Raw genomic sequence first — 17,756 nt, 5'->3', positions numbered from 1 at the left:
TGGATTATTTCCACATTCTACTTGTCTTCTACTTTTATGTCTTCTCTGCATTCCTCTTTTTTCAAGCCCATTAAAATAAGTGTCATATCAGAGGGAAATGTGATCATATTCAGACCAAGCAGGCTACCCTTAAGAGACAGTGAAAAATAAATCACAGCTTTCAAAGGCACTGCAAAGTAGTTTTCTCAGATGAAGCTAGCTAGAAGTTCCAGTACACTAGAAAACTGCAGCATCTGCATTTTGATGATGTGTCTTTCAGGCTATCTTTGTATCTCACTAAATAAAAAACACCTGAAGACCAGAAGCAGGAATAAATGGAGTTGAAAGAAGACACTAAAGAGGACACATAGTAATGAGGCCTGTATTCTTGGTACCCTATTATGAAGTAATAGGAAGTGGTCTGATTTGGAATCCCGTTCCAAATACCACCTTCAGCATCCGTCTGTTGTTTCTTTTAAAAAAAGGGGATCAATGAGTACAATTTTGGTTTAAGACAAAGATGTGTCCTAGGTTAGCTCTCACAACTTTCCTAGATTTCCTTTAGGGCTTGGTCTCACCATGGCAAATCCCCATTGCCACCAGCATTTTATCTAGTTACTGTAAACCTACCCATGCACTGAGGTCATCAAATGAGGCACTGCTCTGGAAGCCCCGTCCTTGGGAATAAGGAACAGTGATGCCTCTGCTGTGGTACCCTAAATCTGCAGTGCCCTCCCTCCTCAGACATCATTTGCCTGTGCTTACTCTGTTATATTTTAGTCACCATGACAAACTTTGTTTTTCCAACCTTGGAGCAGTGTATAACCTCAGGTTGTTGCTGGTTGTGTTGCCGGCTTTCATTGCCATTAGATTTTTAGCTGGTTTTTATGTTAATCGTTCTTATTTCATTTGCATTCTTTTCCAGACTGTTTGTAAGCCACCTTAGAAGTTACATGTAGAAAGGCCAAGCGAAATCCATAAACAAACAAATAATAGTTAGTTTCCCTGCCAACAAACGGCACTGATGCCAATTGTGAGTGGGTAAACATTCGGGAGATGGGAAACACATTGCGGGGATACTAATTCCTGTGGGAGGGGAAGCTGCAAGAGAAGGTTTCTTCACAGTTTTAAAAAAATTCTGAACGGGCGTCCCAGAATGTGCTGTTTTGGGTCCTTTTGCTGGCCACGAGAAGGAGGTGCCGCCACAGCCCCAAAGGCTTGGCCCAAGCACAGCTCGCCTCCCCGTGGCTCTGGAGGGTGGCAGTCATGTGGCCTTGGTGAGGGAGCCTGTTGTGGATGTGCTGGGTTGCACTCCCTCAGAATTTTGCACCCGGGGCCATTCCTACCCACCCATGCTACAGCACTCCACAAGACACTGGTGTGCTTTCCACCTAAGAGTCCTTAATAAGAAGTGGGCACATAGGACACAAGACTTCCAACTAATAGGAATCATGATGAATCTATGAAGAAAGATGAAAGGAAGCAAGTAGCACTCCTGGTGTTTTCTTTGAAGCATTCAGTTTTCAGATGCCTTAAATCTACAGTGAGATTTATTTAGGTATTTAATCCGCACTTCATTGATAATATTAGTATGTGTGGCGGTAGTGCATGTGCTGCATTTTGTTTTTTAATGTTCTTTTTCAGTGGGAACTGGTTTGCTCTCGCTCTCTCTCAAAAAAATGCTGTCTGGCCTTGGGGCCTAGTGCTTTCAAGAACCTGGTCCTCCTAATTTTTTTGCTGCTGGAGCTTCTTCTCTAGCAGTATCACAATCCCAGAAATCTAAAGGGATGATATTAAGTTGCAAGCTCTTTCATTTATTGTTCAGTTTAATAACCTGCCTGTTCATGTACCATACTCGAGGTGGCTAACAAAGAATAAATACATAGTGAACAATAAAAGTGTGAAAAAAATCATATAAATAATAGAATTGTAGAGTTGGAAGAGGGAAGCGGGTGGTGCTGTGGGTTAAACCACAGAGCCTAGGACTTGCCGATCAGAAAGTCGGTGGTTCGAATCCCCGCGACGGGGTGAGCTCCCATTGTTCGGTCCTGCTCCTGTCAGCCTAGCAATTTGAAAGCATTTCAAAGTGCAAGTGGATAAATAGGTACCGCTCCGGCGGGAAGGTAAACGGCATTTCCGTGCGCTGCTCTGGTTCACCAGAAGCGGCTTACTCATGCTGGCCACATGACCCGGAAGCTGTACGCCGGCTCTCTCGGCCAATAAAGCGAGATGAGCACCACAACCCCAGAGTCAGTCACGACTGGACCTAATGGTCAGGGGGCCCCTTTACCTTTTAGAGTTGGAAGGGACCCTCAGGGTCAAGTAGTCGAACCCCCTACAATGCAGAAATCTCAAGTAAAGATAGCTGTCGAACTCTGCTTAAAAATGTCCAAGGAAGGAGACTCTGAAGGAGAATTTACCACTTTCCAAGGGAGTCCATTCTACATGCAAATGAAAGTACTTTCTGATGTTGAGTCAGAATCTCCTTTTTTGTAACTCGAATCTATTGGTTCAGATTCTAGCCTCTGCCGGAGCTGGAGAAAACAAGCTTGCTCCATCTTCCACATGGCAGCCATTTAGATATTTGAAGATGGCTATCATATCTGCTTTCAGTTTCCTTGTTTCCAGGCTAAACACACCCAACTCCCTCAAACTGTTCCTCATAAGGCTTGGTTTCCAGACCCTTCATTATTTTGACTGCCCTCTGCACACATTAAAGCTGGAAAAAAAGACTGTACTTTTTAATGAAATAAAGCAGAAGGAGCCTTACTCTTTGTGTATGTATTTTTTAATCCCTGCTAGGATACCTTGGAAGCAGAAGACAACGTTGGGCTACCCTCGTGTACACCTAGTGAACAAAGGTGTGTGTTGGGCCCCCAGGCAATTCCAGAGAGGCAAAACACAGCCCTTCCGAATGCTGCAAATCCTGCCAGGAAAGATGCTCCGAAAGCCTCCAACATCTCAGATCCAACCTCATGTGTCAGTACATCGAGTCTCCAGAGGTTGCACTCCAAAATTTCATCCAACTCTTCTTCCGACAGCATTGCAAACAAGCATCCTCACAAGGCCCCGAACCCTGAACCCAAAGTGTGCAGCGGGGATCTCCTTGACAAGCACTCTGAACGTTTCACCAATGGTCGGCAGCCATTCACTCCACGCACTTTGAAATCGGATGCTAAGTCCTTCCTTTCGCAGTACCGATATTATAAGCCAGCAAGACAGAAAATAAGCAATGTCACCAAGCAGGTGGAAGCAGAAACACAGACTGACATAAGCAGGTGAAAAAACCTTCATAAGCAGGCTGTGCTCAGTCATGCCACAAACTTTCTTATAATGAACGCTGCAGCTAGCTACTGCATCTAGCTACCGGTTTGTGTCTAATCTCAGCTATGGAAAACTATTCATGTCGTGGGGCAGTGGACCTGCATGCTTCCCTGCCACCCACGACTTAATATTTGCAGCCAGTGGACCAGATGCAAACTTCCCCCTCCCTTTCCTCTGTCCACATACACCTCCATACCCTAGAGCAGCCTCTCTCAACCTGTGGATCCCCAGATGTTGTTGAACTACAACTCCCATCACCCCTAGCTAGCAAGGCCAGAGCTCAGGGATGATGGGAGTTGTAGTCCAACAACATCTGGGGACCCACAGGTTGAGAACCACTGCCCTAGAGGGTTCTCTCAACTCTCAGGAGCAGATTTGGGGAGGGTGCCAGGCATGCACAAAGACCGGAGGGGGGGATTTCCATTGCACAAGTGGGAATCCTTGCACTAACAGAATGAGTGCATTGGACACTGGCCTTAATCATAACTAATCTGTCCCATTAATTTCACTAGGTCCTAAATTCAACTAACTGATTTAATGTATTTATTGAAATTTATTTTCGGCCCACTTTTCATCCACTGATGCTTAGACAAAAAGCAGGCTGATGCCAGGAGAGGTGCTCCTTCAGATACTCATGTTCCAACCCATTTAGGACTTCAGTGTTAAGCTATGAATTGGACTCAGAAGCAAACAGGAAGTTAGTCTGGCTCTAAGCCGTGGAATTCAATATTAATGTTCCAAAGCTCTGAATACTGAAATGTATTCACATTGTGATAAATGAACTACACAAGTTTTAGAAGACATCTGAAGGCAGCCCCGTATCAGGAAGTTTTTAATGTTTGATGTTTTTTATACTTTTATGTGTGTTGGAAGCGGCTCAGAGTGGCTGTGGTTTTAATAATAATAATAATAATAATAATAATAATAATAATAATTGCATTTGCAAATGGTGACCTCTGTTCCAGAGTTGAAATGAGAAAAGAGAGGTTGCCATATGCAATGTCTGATCATGTCAACAGATAAGTTGGTTAGACTAAAACTAGGATACTGTGACCTGCCCAAGATCACTTTGTGACTTAATTCTTTAAAGATTCAAGGCCAACATCCTAACTTGAGAACCACCGTGACTTACATTGGCATACAAACCTGTCATTGATTGAAACCACAACAATTCCCTTGGATTTACACTGATATAAGCAAGGTAAAAAAAACCAGAAGTTTTGATCCTCAATCCCTTTCATAGATTTGGCATTGTGGGTACGGTCTGTGGGTTAAAGCCTCAGCACCTAGGGCTTGCCGATCGAAAGGTCGGCGGTTCGAATCCCTGCGGCGGGGTGCACTCCCGCTGCTCGGTCCCAGCGCCTGCCAACCTAGCAGTTCGAAAGCACCTCCGGGTGCAAGTAGATAAATAGGGACCGCTTACCAGCGGGAAGGTAAACGGCGTTTCCGTGTGCGGCTCTGGCTCGCCAGAGCAGCGATGTCACGCTGGCCACGTGACCCGGAAGTGTCTCCGGACAGCGCTGGCCCCCGGCCTCTTAAGTGAGATGGGCGCACAACCCCAGAGTCTGTCAAGACTGGCCCGTACGGGCAGGGGTACCTTTACCTTTACCTTTAAGTGTATTGGACAATGATCAAATTATTTGGTATGCATGTGTTTTCTTCTGCGCTGAAGTGTTATATACATTCATGGAATTGTTTCAATCAATAATAAATACACTAAGCACTGCTACTGCATATCCTCCATGAAATTTTAATTCTTTAATTTCCCCCCAAAATAATGGAAGATAAGCAGCAACAGTGTTGTAGGAAATATATCCAATTATTGAGAAATATGTGTGATACACAGTGGACACCCTTTTTGCCAAAGCACACGTTCTCCCAGTCTAATGTTGTCAAATCTTCCCATTCTGAGGGGTTGCTGAATGCTATCAGGACCATGAATATCTATTGTGTAGCTTGTTATTCATAGGACTGAGGATGTGCCCAAGCTGAGCAACAGTAGCTATTAATATCATCTGGCTTCCTCATCTATGTTGCAATTGCCTTCAATACTAAAATGCAGTGATACGTAAGCAGATGGATTTGCACTTTTCACCCATCAGTGCCTTCATCACTCAAGCAAGAGCATAAGAGATTGTCCCAGGTATCTAAAAGCATTACAATTTCCATTAGGTTTTTGTTTGTTTGTTGGAAGTTGGATGTTCTGACACACAGAAGAAGAAAAAAACAACGGTGTACTGTTTAACAGTAACTTCAAGATCTGCCTAATATATCATATTACATTTTGCAGTTTTCAAGTGGCGTCTGAAGGGTCAGAAAAAAGTAATATGGCTGACTTTCAGAAGATGATAAAGGAGGTAATTCAAGTGATCTATTTAAACGTATTTCAGTCAACAAGCCATTTTACATCTTAACCTTCCAAGCAGTAATAACGTTGAAATGGGTCACTATTTATTTATTTTAATTTTTTTTCGTTAGAGCATTTATTAATTTTCCAATAAAAAAATCCAATTAACATATCAAATCACAGTCCAATAAAAATAAAAAAATAAAAAAAAACCTTTAAAGCCCTAAACGACCTCGACCCTGTATACCTGAAGGAGCATCTCCACCTCCATCATTCAGCCTGGACACTGAGGTCCAGCTCCAAGAGCCTTCTGGTGGTTCTCCCACTGCAAGAAGTGAAGTTACAGGGAACCAGGCAGAGGGCCTTCTCGGTAGTGGCGCCTGCCCTGTTGAATGCCCTCACAGCAGATGTCAAGGAAATAAACAACTACCTGACTTTTAGAAGACATCTGAAGGCAGCCCAGTTTAAGGAAGTTTCTAATGTTTGATTATGTTTTAATATTCTGTTAGGAGCCACCCAGAGTGGCTGGGGAAACCTAGCCAGATGGGCGGGGTATGAATTGTTGTTGTTGTTGTTGTTGTTGTTGTTGTTGTTGTTGTTGTAACAGCCCTTGAAATGTTTGCAGATGGCCATCATATTTTGTGAGAGTAGCTTGTGCTCCTGGGGGGTTGAAGAGGAATAGGTTGCTGCACAACTGTAGGGCATAGAAACATAGAATTGTACAGTTGGAAGGGATCCCAAGAGTTATCTTAGTTGAGGAATCTCAACTAAAATATGAAACGCTGGCAGGCCTCATGTTCTCATAATAAGCCATCTGGGCTATTCAGCTCACTATTGTGTACACTGTCTGGCAGTGGCTTTGACAAGAGTCAGAGCGGTTTCTGACGAGAGTCCTTCGCTAGCTCTTTCTGGAAATGCCAGAGATTGAACCTGGAGCTTCTGCTTGCAAATGTTCTACTGCTGAGGTATGGCCCTTTCCCATACTTGAAAAGTCCAGGCGCATTGCGTTGTTCCTGGTATGATGGCAGAGCACATGTATGTTGAGGAGGGGACAGGTTCGGTTCCACATGTTAACAGACTACAGTTCCTTCCTCTCACTTTTCATTTCTTTTGCACCAATAACACAGATGCTTTCTCTGGGTTGTAGGTGGATGACAATGAAGATGATAAGGCTGATGAAATGAAGTCTTTCCCCCAGTTCTCCTCACCAAGGTACATGGCATTTGGGGGTGGCAATATTCATACTCAATATTCATGCCGTTCTGCTGATGCTGGGCTTATGACCATGTCTGTGAAATCCAGAAAAGGCGCCTTTTTTGAGATTAAGGCTATTATATATGCTTTCTTAGCAGACATATTTACATATTCCTTCAAACAAAATTTCAGCAGCAAAACTAGTAAGAGGGAAAGCATGTTTGAAAGGAAGGGGCAATTTTGTTAACAGCAAGAGCATCTCTCTCTCTCTCTACCAATAAATGGAGAGAATGCGATAAAGCAAAATGGTTATTGGAAGTAACTCTGGCCCAGGGTGGTACACCAGGAAATATTTTGGGCAAGTTGTTGGTAACAAAAGATGGAAAGGAGGTTCAAGTTCATTTGGGTATGGCCCAAATACTTGATGCCTTCATGTTTAATAAAAAGTATAATAACAAACAAGACCAGGCTAAGGGGTGGGAATGGAAGGGCTATGAATATTAATACATATGAAAAAATTTAAATGGGGCTTGTATGTCAAATAATCTTCATTTAGTCATATTAAAAAGTGAGCATGTGAAGTAGCTGTGTCATGTGGCTGCTAGACTAACATCCCCTCTCAGGATCTGATTCTCGTATCACCAGGCAGAGTCGGGGTTAAGGGCCTAGTAAGGAAACACCTGACCTGCCAGATTAGCCAGCCCCTGTACAGCTCTGCCTCTTGAGGGCTTTGAGTCAATTTTTGCCCTGTTCTTATGCTCCAGCACCAATATGGCTGTGACATCAGTTATACCATTTAAAAACTCCAAATTCCTTCTTCAAAGAAAGTCGCAGTTCTTTTCACTGGCTTTTACCATAGATGAAATACCTTTTTGTCTTGCCCCTCCCCGACACACAAACATAAACCCCACAAAACTGAGCTGCACAAGGATTCACACTTGTGCAATGCAGCTTCCCCCCCCCCCCCAATCTGTTATAGGGGTTCCCCCAACTCTCCAAAGCAGATGTGTCGAGGGTGCAGGACACACGTGGAAGGGGAGAAGAGAAAGACAAATTTGTGCACTGATGTGACAGTTTAGTTGGATACCACGCATTGGGCTGTATCCAGCTAAGTTCTACTCAAGTGTAGACCCTTTGGAATTGATGGACATAAGTTAGTTGTGTCCATTCATTTTAATGGATCTGCTTCTGTATGAGTAACATTGAATACAACCCAGTCAACAAAGCTGCCCTGCTAATGCAAGCATAATTCCCGCCCCCCACATTCCCCCAAATCTACTCCGGAAGGTTGGAGGAGCCTCCATGACTGATTTTGGGGAGAAGGGAAGTTCTTTTCCACAGATGGAAGACGGCTTCATTAGATAGAGTGCAATTGTGTTTTGTTTTGATTTTCCTGATGAAACCTCTTGGGTTTACAGCCAAACTCAAGCCTACTCATATTCTTGATGACTCACCTGTGCTGAGGAACAGAGGCCCCCCCAAATAAAAAGGTGCAGCAGGTATTTTTGCATTCTGTGCACTCTCCGTCTGCATCGAGGACAAAAGCACTGAAATAAAATAGATTTAGTGGGTGGCATATTCGGCAACATGAGAGCTCTATGATAGGCATGCTGTAAAATCACTGAATCAAAGACCTACTTAAGGAGCATTTCCCTTTAGGAAACGAGATATTGTAAATTCAGAAGCTTATAAAAGTCAATGTACTTTTCTTGAGCTGAAAAGCAGCCTTGTCAGAAGTGATTTTTCAAACTACCTTTTGTTGTGATCACGAAGGCATTAGTATGTAGAACACACCAACAGGGCCATTCATTGGATAAATTCCTCATGCTAAAAAAAGTTCAGTCTAAATAGTATGCAGGTCACGTACTTGAGGCCCATCAGAAGTGGCATTCCTTGACTTGTAAGAGATCCCTGGGCATCTTCCTTAAAAGATGGTTTTATGTGAAGGTCATTTCAGAAAGAGTTGCCAGAATTTGATGAATGCAAGAGAATGAAGCCAGTCTCTAGAATATTGCTTAACCTTATTTTCACCACGTGTATGTTACATTTTGAAACCAGGTTAATGGTGATACCCCTTTTCACAAGGAATCCTGGGAAATGTAGTTACGTTAGGAGGGCTAGGAATCACTAACAAAATTCTCTGCATTCTTCCCAAGCCATCAATACCCAGGATTATTTAGTGAAGCAATAACAGCTAGACAAAACCCTTTACACGTGTTTCTCTCCACATGTAGACTAAACACATGGTATTCAGCCCACCCTCTGACAAAGGAGCCTCCCCTTCCACATTTAGTCTATTCATTGAGGTATATATGAGGATAAATGCATGACGGCTTTGTGGTAGTGCGTTGCCTTCAGTGTCTGACTTCTGCTGCCCTCTCTCCCAACCGCTTGTGGCTCAGGGTGACGTCACCGTCTTCTGCGCAGTCCCCAACGATGAAAAGAATCCAAGCTGAGTAAGTGCCGTTTTCATTTCAGCATTGCGAAAATTCTGAACGTTCAGAATTGTTAATAATAAATCTGAACCAATAATGAGGGAGCACCTTCTGAGCTGGTCCCGTTATGCCAGGGAAGAGGAGTCTGTGGCCTGCCAGCTGCAGTAGGACTCCAGATCCCATCAGCCCAAGGGCGGCAAAAGCCTCTCGTTGGCAAATCATTCCTTTGTTCCAGGCGCTCTTTCTTTCCTTTTTCTCTTCTTCTGCCCTCCACCTTTGATACCTGAATGAGGCACATAGTGACAGGAGAGAACCAATTGTAACCAGATCAGCACATGATGCTTCCTTATCTGGTTGATTGGTTTAAACAGTGTCTACCACTGCTATGGGACACGGGTGGCGCTGTGGGTTAAACCACAGTGCCTAGGACTTGCTGATCAGAAGGTCGGTGGTTTGAATCCCTGCGACGGGGTAAGCTCCCGTTGCTCGGTCCCTGCTCCTGCCCACCTAGCAGTTCGAAAGCACGTCAAAGTACAAGTAGATAAATAGGTACCACTCTGGCGGGAAGGTAAACTGCGTTTCCGTGCGCTGCTCTAGTTCGCCAGAAGCAGCTTAGTCATGCTGGCCACATGACCCGGAAGCTGTACACCGGCTTCCTCAGCCAGTAAAGCGAGATGAGCGCCGCAACCCCAGAGTTGGCCACGACTGGACCTAATGGTCAGGGGTCCCTTTACCTTTACCTTTACCTTTACCACTGCTATGAATAAAAATTAAAAGAAACCCTGTCCTCCTTATTCCCTCCCGTGCTTTTTAGGAGCAAAGATGCATCATACAAAGTGAGAAAAACACACGTAAGTGTGGAAAACGCTCCTGGGGGGACGGCAGACCCCCAGTACCTCCGAGCATCTCCCGGTAGGCACATCTCTGGAATGGCATGTCCACAGTGCCCATCTGCAAACACTTCTCTTATGAAAAGTGCACACAAGTCTTCAGCAAGAAGATAGAAACATCCGTAGATCTAAACTCCTTTTATTCACAATATATACAGAGAATCCATAATCCCATCTGTGTTCTCCAAACTCTGGCAGAAAACAGAAAGCATACAGCAAACGAAAGTACAGTCCAATAACATTCTCAGACAGAAGAGATAAGACAGTCTTCCGTTCCCACACTCTTCTCAGACATCTCATGTGATTTATACTAATCACACTAACCAGCATTGGTTATGTAAAATCCTAACAGTAAGATGCCGTTTTAGGTAATCGATGCTGCGTAAGCATGGGCAGCATTAAGTGACTTAAACAAACAGTTGTCATACACATAGTATACATCTGTTGTACCAGTTCCACCTTTGGAACTCCCTGCAACTGGACTGACCAGTTCACACCTCTGATTACCTTTCTTCCATGGGATTAGAGCTCTAGCTTTTCCTCGGACTGAGGAAACAGTGTTGACTCTTGCAACCTTCAGACATGGTTTCTTGCCCTTTGAGGACAAACCCTGTACTCCGTTCAAGATCTCAGGTTCTGTAACCTGGTGTGGAATGCAAGCCACAGCTATATTTGGAACAGCTGTGTTGGCAAATTCCTGAGCATACCTGTTGGGTGGTTTACCCTTCGTAGCTCTCTCTGATCTGCATATCAGGCACTGATACTGACCATCTCCTTTTTGGGAGAACTGTGACCTACAGTGAACAGTGACTTCTCTCCTTCCAGTTCAGACTCTAACGATGGTCTGGACAATATACATGTACTTCTAGCAATAACTGTGTCAACTGTATCAGAACTCTCAGTGGTTCTTTCACTGTCACTATCAATGTCAATGTCAAACTCTACATCTGAAGTGGCAAAAATGGGATAACTGTGGAGAATATCTTTCTCCTTTCTAACTATGTTCTACTTCCCTAGTGAGAATCACTGTATCAGTGTCAGGCAATAAAACTCTGTATTGTCCTTTCTCATAACCCATAACATTGCCATGTGTACCACATGTACTCTGCGGTGTCTCCAACCATATGTCAGACCCAAAAACTTTAAGGTGTTTGACAAAAGGTTCTCTCTGGAACAGTTTCTCATAGGGCATACCTTTTACATCTTTGGAATATTTTCTATTCCGAGTATAAACATTTAGCAATTCAGCCCAAAACTCTTGTGGCAAACCTGCACTTAGCAGTTGTGCTTTCATGCCCTTTTGTAACTATATTCACCTTCACACACACATCATTGTTCCATGAAGACTCCTGGACAGCCGTCTTGTGCGTTATCCCTTGTTCACCTAGGAAATGTTCAAATTCCTGTGAAACAAAAACCTGCTTTTCACCAGTGAAAAGACATTCAATTTTCGCATCATGAACAAATTGCACCCTATCACAAAATTCTCTGAACTTTGTTAAAGCCTGACGTTGTTTTTCTAGCATATAGCTCCATGAATACTGAGAAAAACAATCAACCATAATCAGGTAATACTTGGCTTTGCCTCTAGAAGGTGATAGAGGACCAATCACGTCAGCATACACTCACTGGAAAGCTCTTGTAACTAGCTTACCAGGCTTCTTGCCTTTTGGCTTTGTACCTGTAACACAAAATGCATCATCACATTTCATACAGTCATTACTGTCAAAACAAAGTAAATAAAGTCCATCTTCTTGGTAGGCATACAGCAGATCTCTTCCATCTCTGGCGATCACGCATCTCTCCCTGTTGAAAGAAACACTAAAGCCTTGCTCAGTAAGTTGAGACACACTCAACAAATTGTAAGACAGTCTTGGAACATAATGGACATGGTTAATCGTGGTTTGGATGCTCTCCAAATACACAGTTCCAATCCCTGTAGCTCTCAAAGATTGACAGTCCACTTGCTTGACAGTATTCCACAACTCCTTGAAGGTTGTGAACAAACCTTTCTGCCCAGACATTTGGATTGTGGTTCCTGCGTCCACTACATATGCATTGTGGTGTAACCAAAAGCAAGTGCTTGTGTAGGACGGGGCTTAGCACGCTCTCTGCCACCGGCCCCTCCCATTCCAGAGCTCCTTGTCGCTTGTTTGGGCTTTTGGCCCTTCCTGCAATTGCGTTGAAGGTGTCCGATGGCCCCGCACTTGTAACACCGTATGGCCTTAAGAGCAACCGCTCCCTCCTCCCTTTGAGCAACCAGAGGGGGGGCTTTCGAAGCACCATTCTCCCCCTCACTTGCCCCAAATGCTGCTTGTCTATCAGCCTCTGACAGCAGCATAGAACAAATCCTCATCACGGTGAGGTCTGCAACTGGCAGAGCTACAAGCTGTGACACAACAGTCGCGTACCTCCCATCTAGGCTGTGGATAATCAGGAGACAGAAAACAGGTTCTGAAAAATCCAAGTTCCTCTGCATCAGCTGACCACGCAGATACTTCAACTGCGTGAGATGCTTTCGGAGGCAATCTCCAGCTTTCAACTTCAAATTAAAAAGCCGCTGGAAAAGCAAGAAAGCACTCCCTGCTTTGAGATGAACATCTCGTAAAGCCTGCCACATCTCTTGTGCGGTGGCTAAATCCCGGATATGAATCAACTGATCATCAGACACAGACAGGGTGATCAGTGCTTTCGCCTGCGTGTTCTGGTCACGCCATACTCTATCCGGCTGCAGTGGGATGGGGTCTTCAATCACATGGAACAGCCGCTGCCTTACAAGAATGGCCTCCATTTTCTGTGACCACGCAGCATAATTGTCGTCCGATAATGGCGGACACGACAGCAATCCGACTCCTTGCTTGGAATCCATTTTGGCCTTTTACTTGCAGCCGAAAGGTCCCACAACAACTTCTACAGCAGCAAACAGTCTCCAGCAAGCTGGGGCAAACTCCTGGCAATTAAGGCTTGCTTATCTCTCTGAGGTTTATTGCCCTCATAAATCAAAGGGTACTCACACAGTCCCGCAGCACACAGCCAACTTCACTCTTCTCTGGCAGGAATGCAGCCTCGACACTATAGGCACCCCTGGAACGAGCGTTTCCTGGTAGGCACGTCTCTGGAATGGAATGTCCCTTCACTCCAGAGTGCCCATCTGCAACACTTCTCTTATGAAAAGTGCACACAAGTCTTCAGCAAGAAGATAGAAACATCCGTAGATCTAAACTCCTTTTATTCACAATATATACAGCGAATCCATAATCCCGTCTGTGTTCTCCAAACTCTGGCAGAAAACAGAAAGCATACAGCAAAAGCGAAAGTATAGTCCAAGAACACTCTCAGACGGAAGAGATAAGACAGTCTTCCGTTCCCACACTCTTCTCAGACATCTCATGTGATTTATACTAATCACACTAACCCTAACAGTAAGATGCTGTGCGAGATGGTGGGAAAAATACTCAGACACTTGAATCTAAGCTCTGTACACATGAGGGGAAAGGAGTGGGAGTGAACATGCAGCTCTGCGTGCCAGCACTTTGTTGCATAAGAAAATTGTGTACTTCTAACACAGGCTCACACACCTCCCTTTCTTTGAGAAATAAGAACAACGAGCATCACAGCATAATTAGGCATTGGTGTGGATCACCCAGCTCACACAGCATCATCTGCTAAATGGTGGAGATGTGATGGTATGCCCACTCCTTCACCATAAAGAAAGGCATGCCACCACAGGATAAAGCAGCTTTCTCCAGCCTAGGGTTCCCAGATGTCGGACTACAACTCCCATCATCCCATGCTCATTGGGCTAGGGATAATGGGATTTGTAGTCCAGCTGAATCTGGGAACCCAAGATGGAAAAACTGTCTGATTCTTTCCCTGCCCAAACAAAGCTTTGGGCCGAGCCAGGGAAATGGTGTTAAGAAGTCTCCCCTATCCCAGCTTTGCCACTGATTTCGGGGAGGCCGTTTGCATTCTCTTTCTGTCTTTCAAAGACATCTGTGCTGCAAGACACAATATTGAAAGGCGTTCTAGTATTCCTTGGAAGGCACTGCAGGAATGTAGTATTATAAGCATCAACGTGGGGTCTGATCAGAATGCCAAGTAGCTGGAAACTTTCCAACCTCTATATGATTTACGGCGGGTGCAAAGGAGCCTGTGCCAGAGCCATTCAAGGTGTTCACGATGCTCAGCACCCTTCACTCAGGCAACAACTCCTTTACAGATGCCATTTCTGTTTATGGAAGGAAATTTAGCAGCCCCTATCAACAGATTTGCATACTGATGGTTGATTACTTCTATTAAGTGTTTGCGTCTCCCCGACATTCGTTTGCATCTGTTTGTCTACTATTTAGACATCTGAGCAATTAAATTACGTTCCTGTGACTTGAAATGTTTTGTCTTGTTTTATTAAACACATTTGTTAAAGGGGGGGGGAGGAGATATAATAACATTATAAGAGAAGACTGAGTGGGAACAAGGGAGGCAACAGACTTGAGGTTACCTGCTTCTAATGTGTGGGGAATTGCAGACGTTAAAGCATTCCCATTTGCTAGTAGGTTAATCTGTTAACTCCTGAGTATAGAAGGTTTAGAAGAGTGGCTCCTGTTGTGATCTAATCTGTTAGGAGGCTGGGTTAAGAACGAAGGCAGATGCCTGATAACAGAAATCTGGCCCAATTAATCATTCACATTTTTGTTGATTAATTGATTCACATTTGTGTATGGGGGGAATGTTCTGAAGCCATAAAAAGAATTCAAATGTGAAAGCAAATAAAATAAAAAGAACATTCCTTGTTTTTAGGTGACGAGAGTGTGTCTTAAAATAGGCGCCATCTCAGAATAGGCGTTCCCTCTTGCGTGAAGGGAAAAACAGAACACCTCTTTTACAATGCAGCTTGCCATCTTTAGGGTGTATTTTTATTTTTATTTTTACAGTTTAGTACTTTTATTAAAGAACTTCTTTAAAAAATCTGCTGCCCAATTAATTGGTGCATCTTTTGTCATTCAATAAATTCATTAATCTAACCCATTTACAGCACACTTCTACTCATGTCTGACAAGGCCTGTTGAATTAAATGAGATACTCCCAGGTAAAGTGGATTAGGATTGCAGCCCATTATGGAAGCAGAGGGTGGTATTCAACTGATGTAGAGCAGACCCACTGAAATTAATGGGCCCAATTTAGTCATGTTCATTAATTTCATTCCCTAAAACTTGGTTGAGTATTACCCATCTAACTCCAGCAGCTTATCAAGTTCAAATTACTCATTTTAACCTTGATAGTTTTATATGGCTGCATTTTGAAACTACATGCAGGTAATTTGTTAGGCAAGTGTTCACATAACAATTCCACAATTTCCATTGATTCCCATAGGAACATTTCTAATCCATGATTTCTCCAATCTCTCTCTCTCTCTCTCTCTCTCTCTCTCTCTCTCTCTCTCTCTCCCCCTTCCCCCGCCCATTTCTTTCTGAAATGGCTGCAGCCAACCAGCAAAGAGATAAAGGGAAAACTGATTTGCCTGATCTCTCCTGCTCTCTGATTTGTCTGATACAGCTGTTTGGATATCTGATTCCTTGCAGGGTTTATAGGGAGGTTTGGGCATAATTTTTACATAGTGAGCAGGCAGGACCTGCATGTGTTGGACATCCTTTGCTTCTAATGATCTCCAGCCTAAATTTATCGATAGCTATATTTACATCTATATAATCTACTGCTTAAGAGAGAGATACATATCGGCTTTCTTTTTTCCTCTGCAGAGAAGAAGAACTTCTGTATTTAAATTTCATCCAGGACATAACAGATGAGATTCTTAAGCTCGGATTGTTTTCCAACAGGTTCGGATATATTTGAGGTTATTTTAAATTTTTTGAAAAAAATATAAAAAGCTTTTTCAGCGATGCTGTGAAAAGCATTATATAAGTGATTGGGAGCTGAAGTGAAGAGGTCTGGTCAGGCGTCTGACAGACAAGAGAAAACCAAAAACAGTTCTTTAAGAAGGATCCAGAAAAACTGCCTATTCTCTTCCCAAGGAGGAAGAAGGAACCGGGAATCACCAATAATTGCTTGCCCCTTGCTTTTCAGTCATTTCAGCCTCCACTGGATCAAAGAGTGTTGTATTAGCAAAGGGAAATAATTGGACATGACCCTTTCCTCTCTCTTTTTAGCCATTTATATCCTGTCCTTCCTTCAAAAGGAGCCCTGGGCAGTAAACATATCTGCAATAAAAATGCAGTTTAAAAAAAAAAAAAACATATTCAAACATTCAAAGGGTGTTAAAAACATCTAAAAGCAGTTAAGGACAATTAAGCATGTAAGGAGTCGTGTATCTGAATCACCTGCCCCCAAAACAGAAGCATTTTAAGCAGGCGACAGAAAGAATACATAGCACATGCCTAATGTCAATAGGCAGGGAATTCCAAAGGCCATTTTCTGCCACCTAAGGCCTGACTCCTGATGAATGCAGTATAGAAACTGCAGGGCACTTGTAGAAGTGCAAGTTCTGCCGGTGCAACTTTTGCTTAATAGCGTTTTATTTTATTGAGAAATATTCCTGACAAAGAATAAATAAGAGAATCTTAGCTGCTGCTGCTGCTTCTTTTGCTTCTTTCTAGAAAACACTTGTAAATGTTGGTGTTTAGACACATTTAGCAATTTTTAAAAATGGTTTCCTTCTGAAAAATGACTAGCACCTTGATTGCAAAATGTTTCTTCTTTTTTTAAAAAGGGCTCTGGAAAGGTTATTTGAGCGTCACATAGAACAAAATAAGAACCACCTGGATGAGGTATGTCCTGTGTATACAAGGCCATTTGATAAGGCCACATAAGATTAACGCAAATGCTGTTGTTATCCTGTTCACTGAGTACACCCACTTTGCTCTTCCCTGGGAATGACCAGGCAAACAAACCACAAAGAGCACGATGACCCAGCCTGAAATTATTTTGCCCTAACAAACCTTTATCGCTAAGTCAGCAACAAACCGTGGCTTAAGGCTGGATGGCAATTGTGGGTTATTACGCCAAAACAAACAGGTTAGGTTTGTAGTTTATTTACCCACTTGAGCAAAGCAGACGCACATGGAGCATTCGTGAACAAGCGTGACTTACTAACTAAACCATAGTTTCTGGCTTTGCATTAAATGCATAGGCAGCTACTGACTGACATACACTTGTCTCTGTGAATCTGTTTTTTCTTCTTCTGTATAGTAGAAAACACACACACACACACACACACGTGTATGTAGAGAGTTCCTTATTTCATATACATGTTATATAGACCCATTTAAGAATTTGTACTGAACTGTTCATTCTTGGATGCGTTATCTTCTTTCTTTGGCGATCACTCGTAGCCAAGTAAGATTGTCTTCCATGAACACGGTTTTAACAGTGAGTGTGGAGGCCAATTCTGGATCCACACATCCTTCCATAGTGGGGACATAGGTTTCCAGGGAGGAGTTGATCACGGTGAGGGTTTGCCAAACATGCCTTCCTCTTAGCACGTTTCTTCCTTTCGTCCTGAGTCATCAAAGCTCATGACACCTTTGGTAAAGGCTGTTCTCCAACTGGAGCGCTCGCAGGCCAGTGTTTCCC

At 43.4% G+C, this 17,756-nt stretch overlaps 1 protein-coding gene across 8 annotated transcripts in view; it reads left to right on the top strand.

The window, feature by feature from the left end:
- Positions 1 to 17,756, top strand: part of SPATA7 (spermatogenesis associated 7) — a 52,854-nt gene that overhangs the window by 34,197 nt on the left and 901 nt on the right. For all 8 annotated transcript variants that reach the window (XM_079988838.1, XM_079988837.1, XM_079988840.1 and 5 more), the window contains 6 exons: positions 2,782 to 3,257; positions 5,594 to 5,660; positions 6,798 to 6,862; positions 9,247 to 9,300; positions 15,926 to 16,003; positions 16,894 to 16,951. In XM_079988838.1, the coding sequence (XP_079844964.1) occupies positions 2,782 to 3,257; positions 5,594 to 5,660; positions 6,798 to 6,862; positions 9,247 to 9,300; positions 15,926 to 16,003; positions 16,894 to 16,951 (798 nt within the window). The remainder of the gene's footprint in view (positions 1 to 2,781; positions 3,258 to 5,593; positions 5,661 to 6,797; positions 6,863 to 9,246; positions 9,301 to 15,925; positions 16,004 to 16,893; positions 16,952 to 17,756) is intronic.

This window comes from Podarcis cretensis, assembly GCF_951804945.1.
Source record: "Podarcis cretensis genome assembly, chromosome: 1".
NCBI lineage: Eukaryota > Metazoa > Chordata > Lepidosauria > Squamata > Lacertidae > Podarcis > Podarcis cretensis.
The sequence above is the reverse complement of the archived record's forward strand: the minus strand, read 5'-3'. Positions and strand labels throughout refer to the sequence as shown.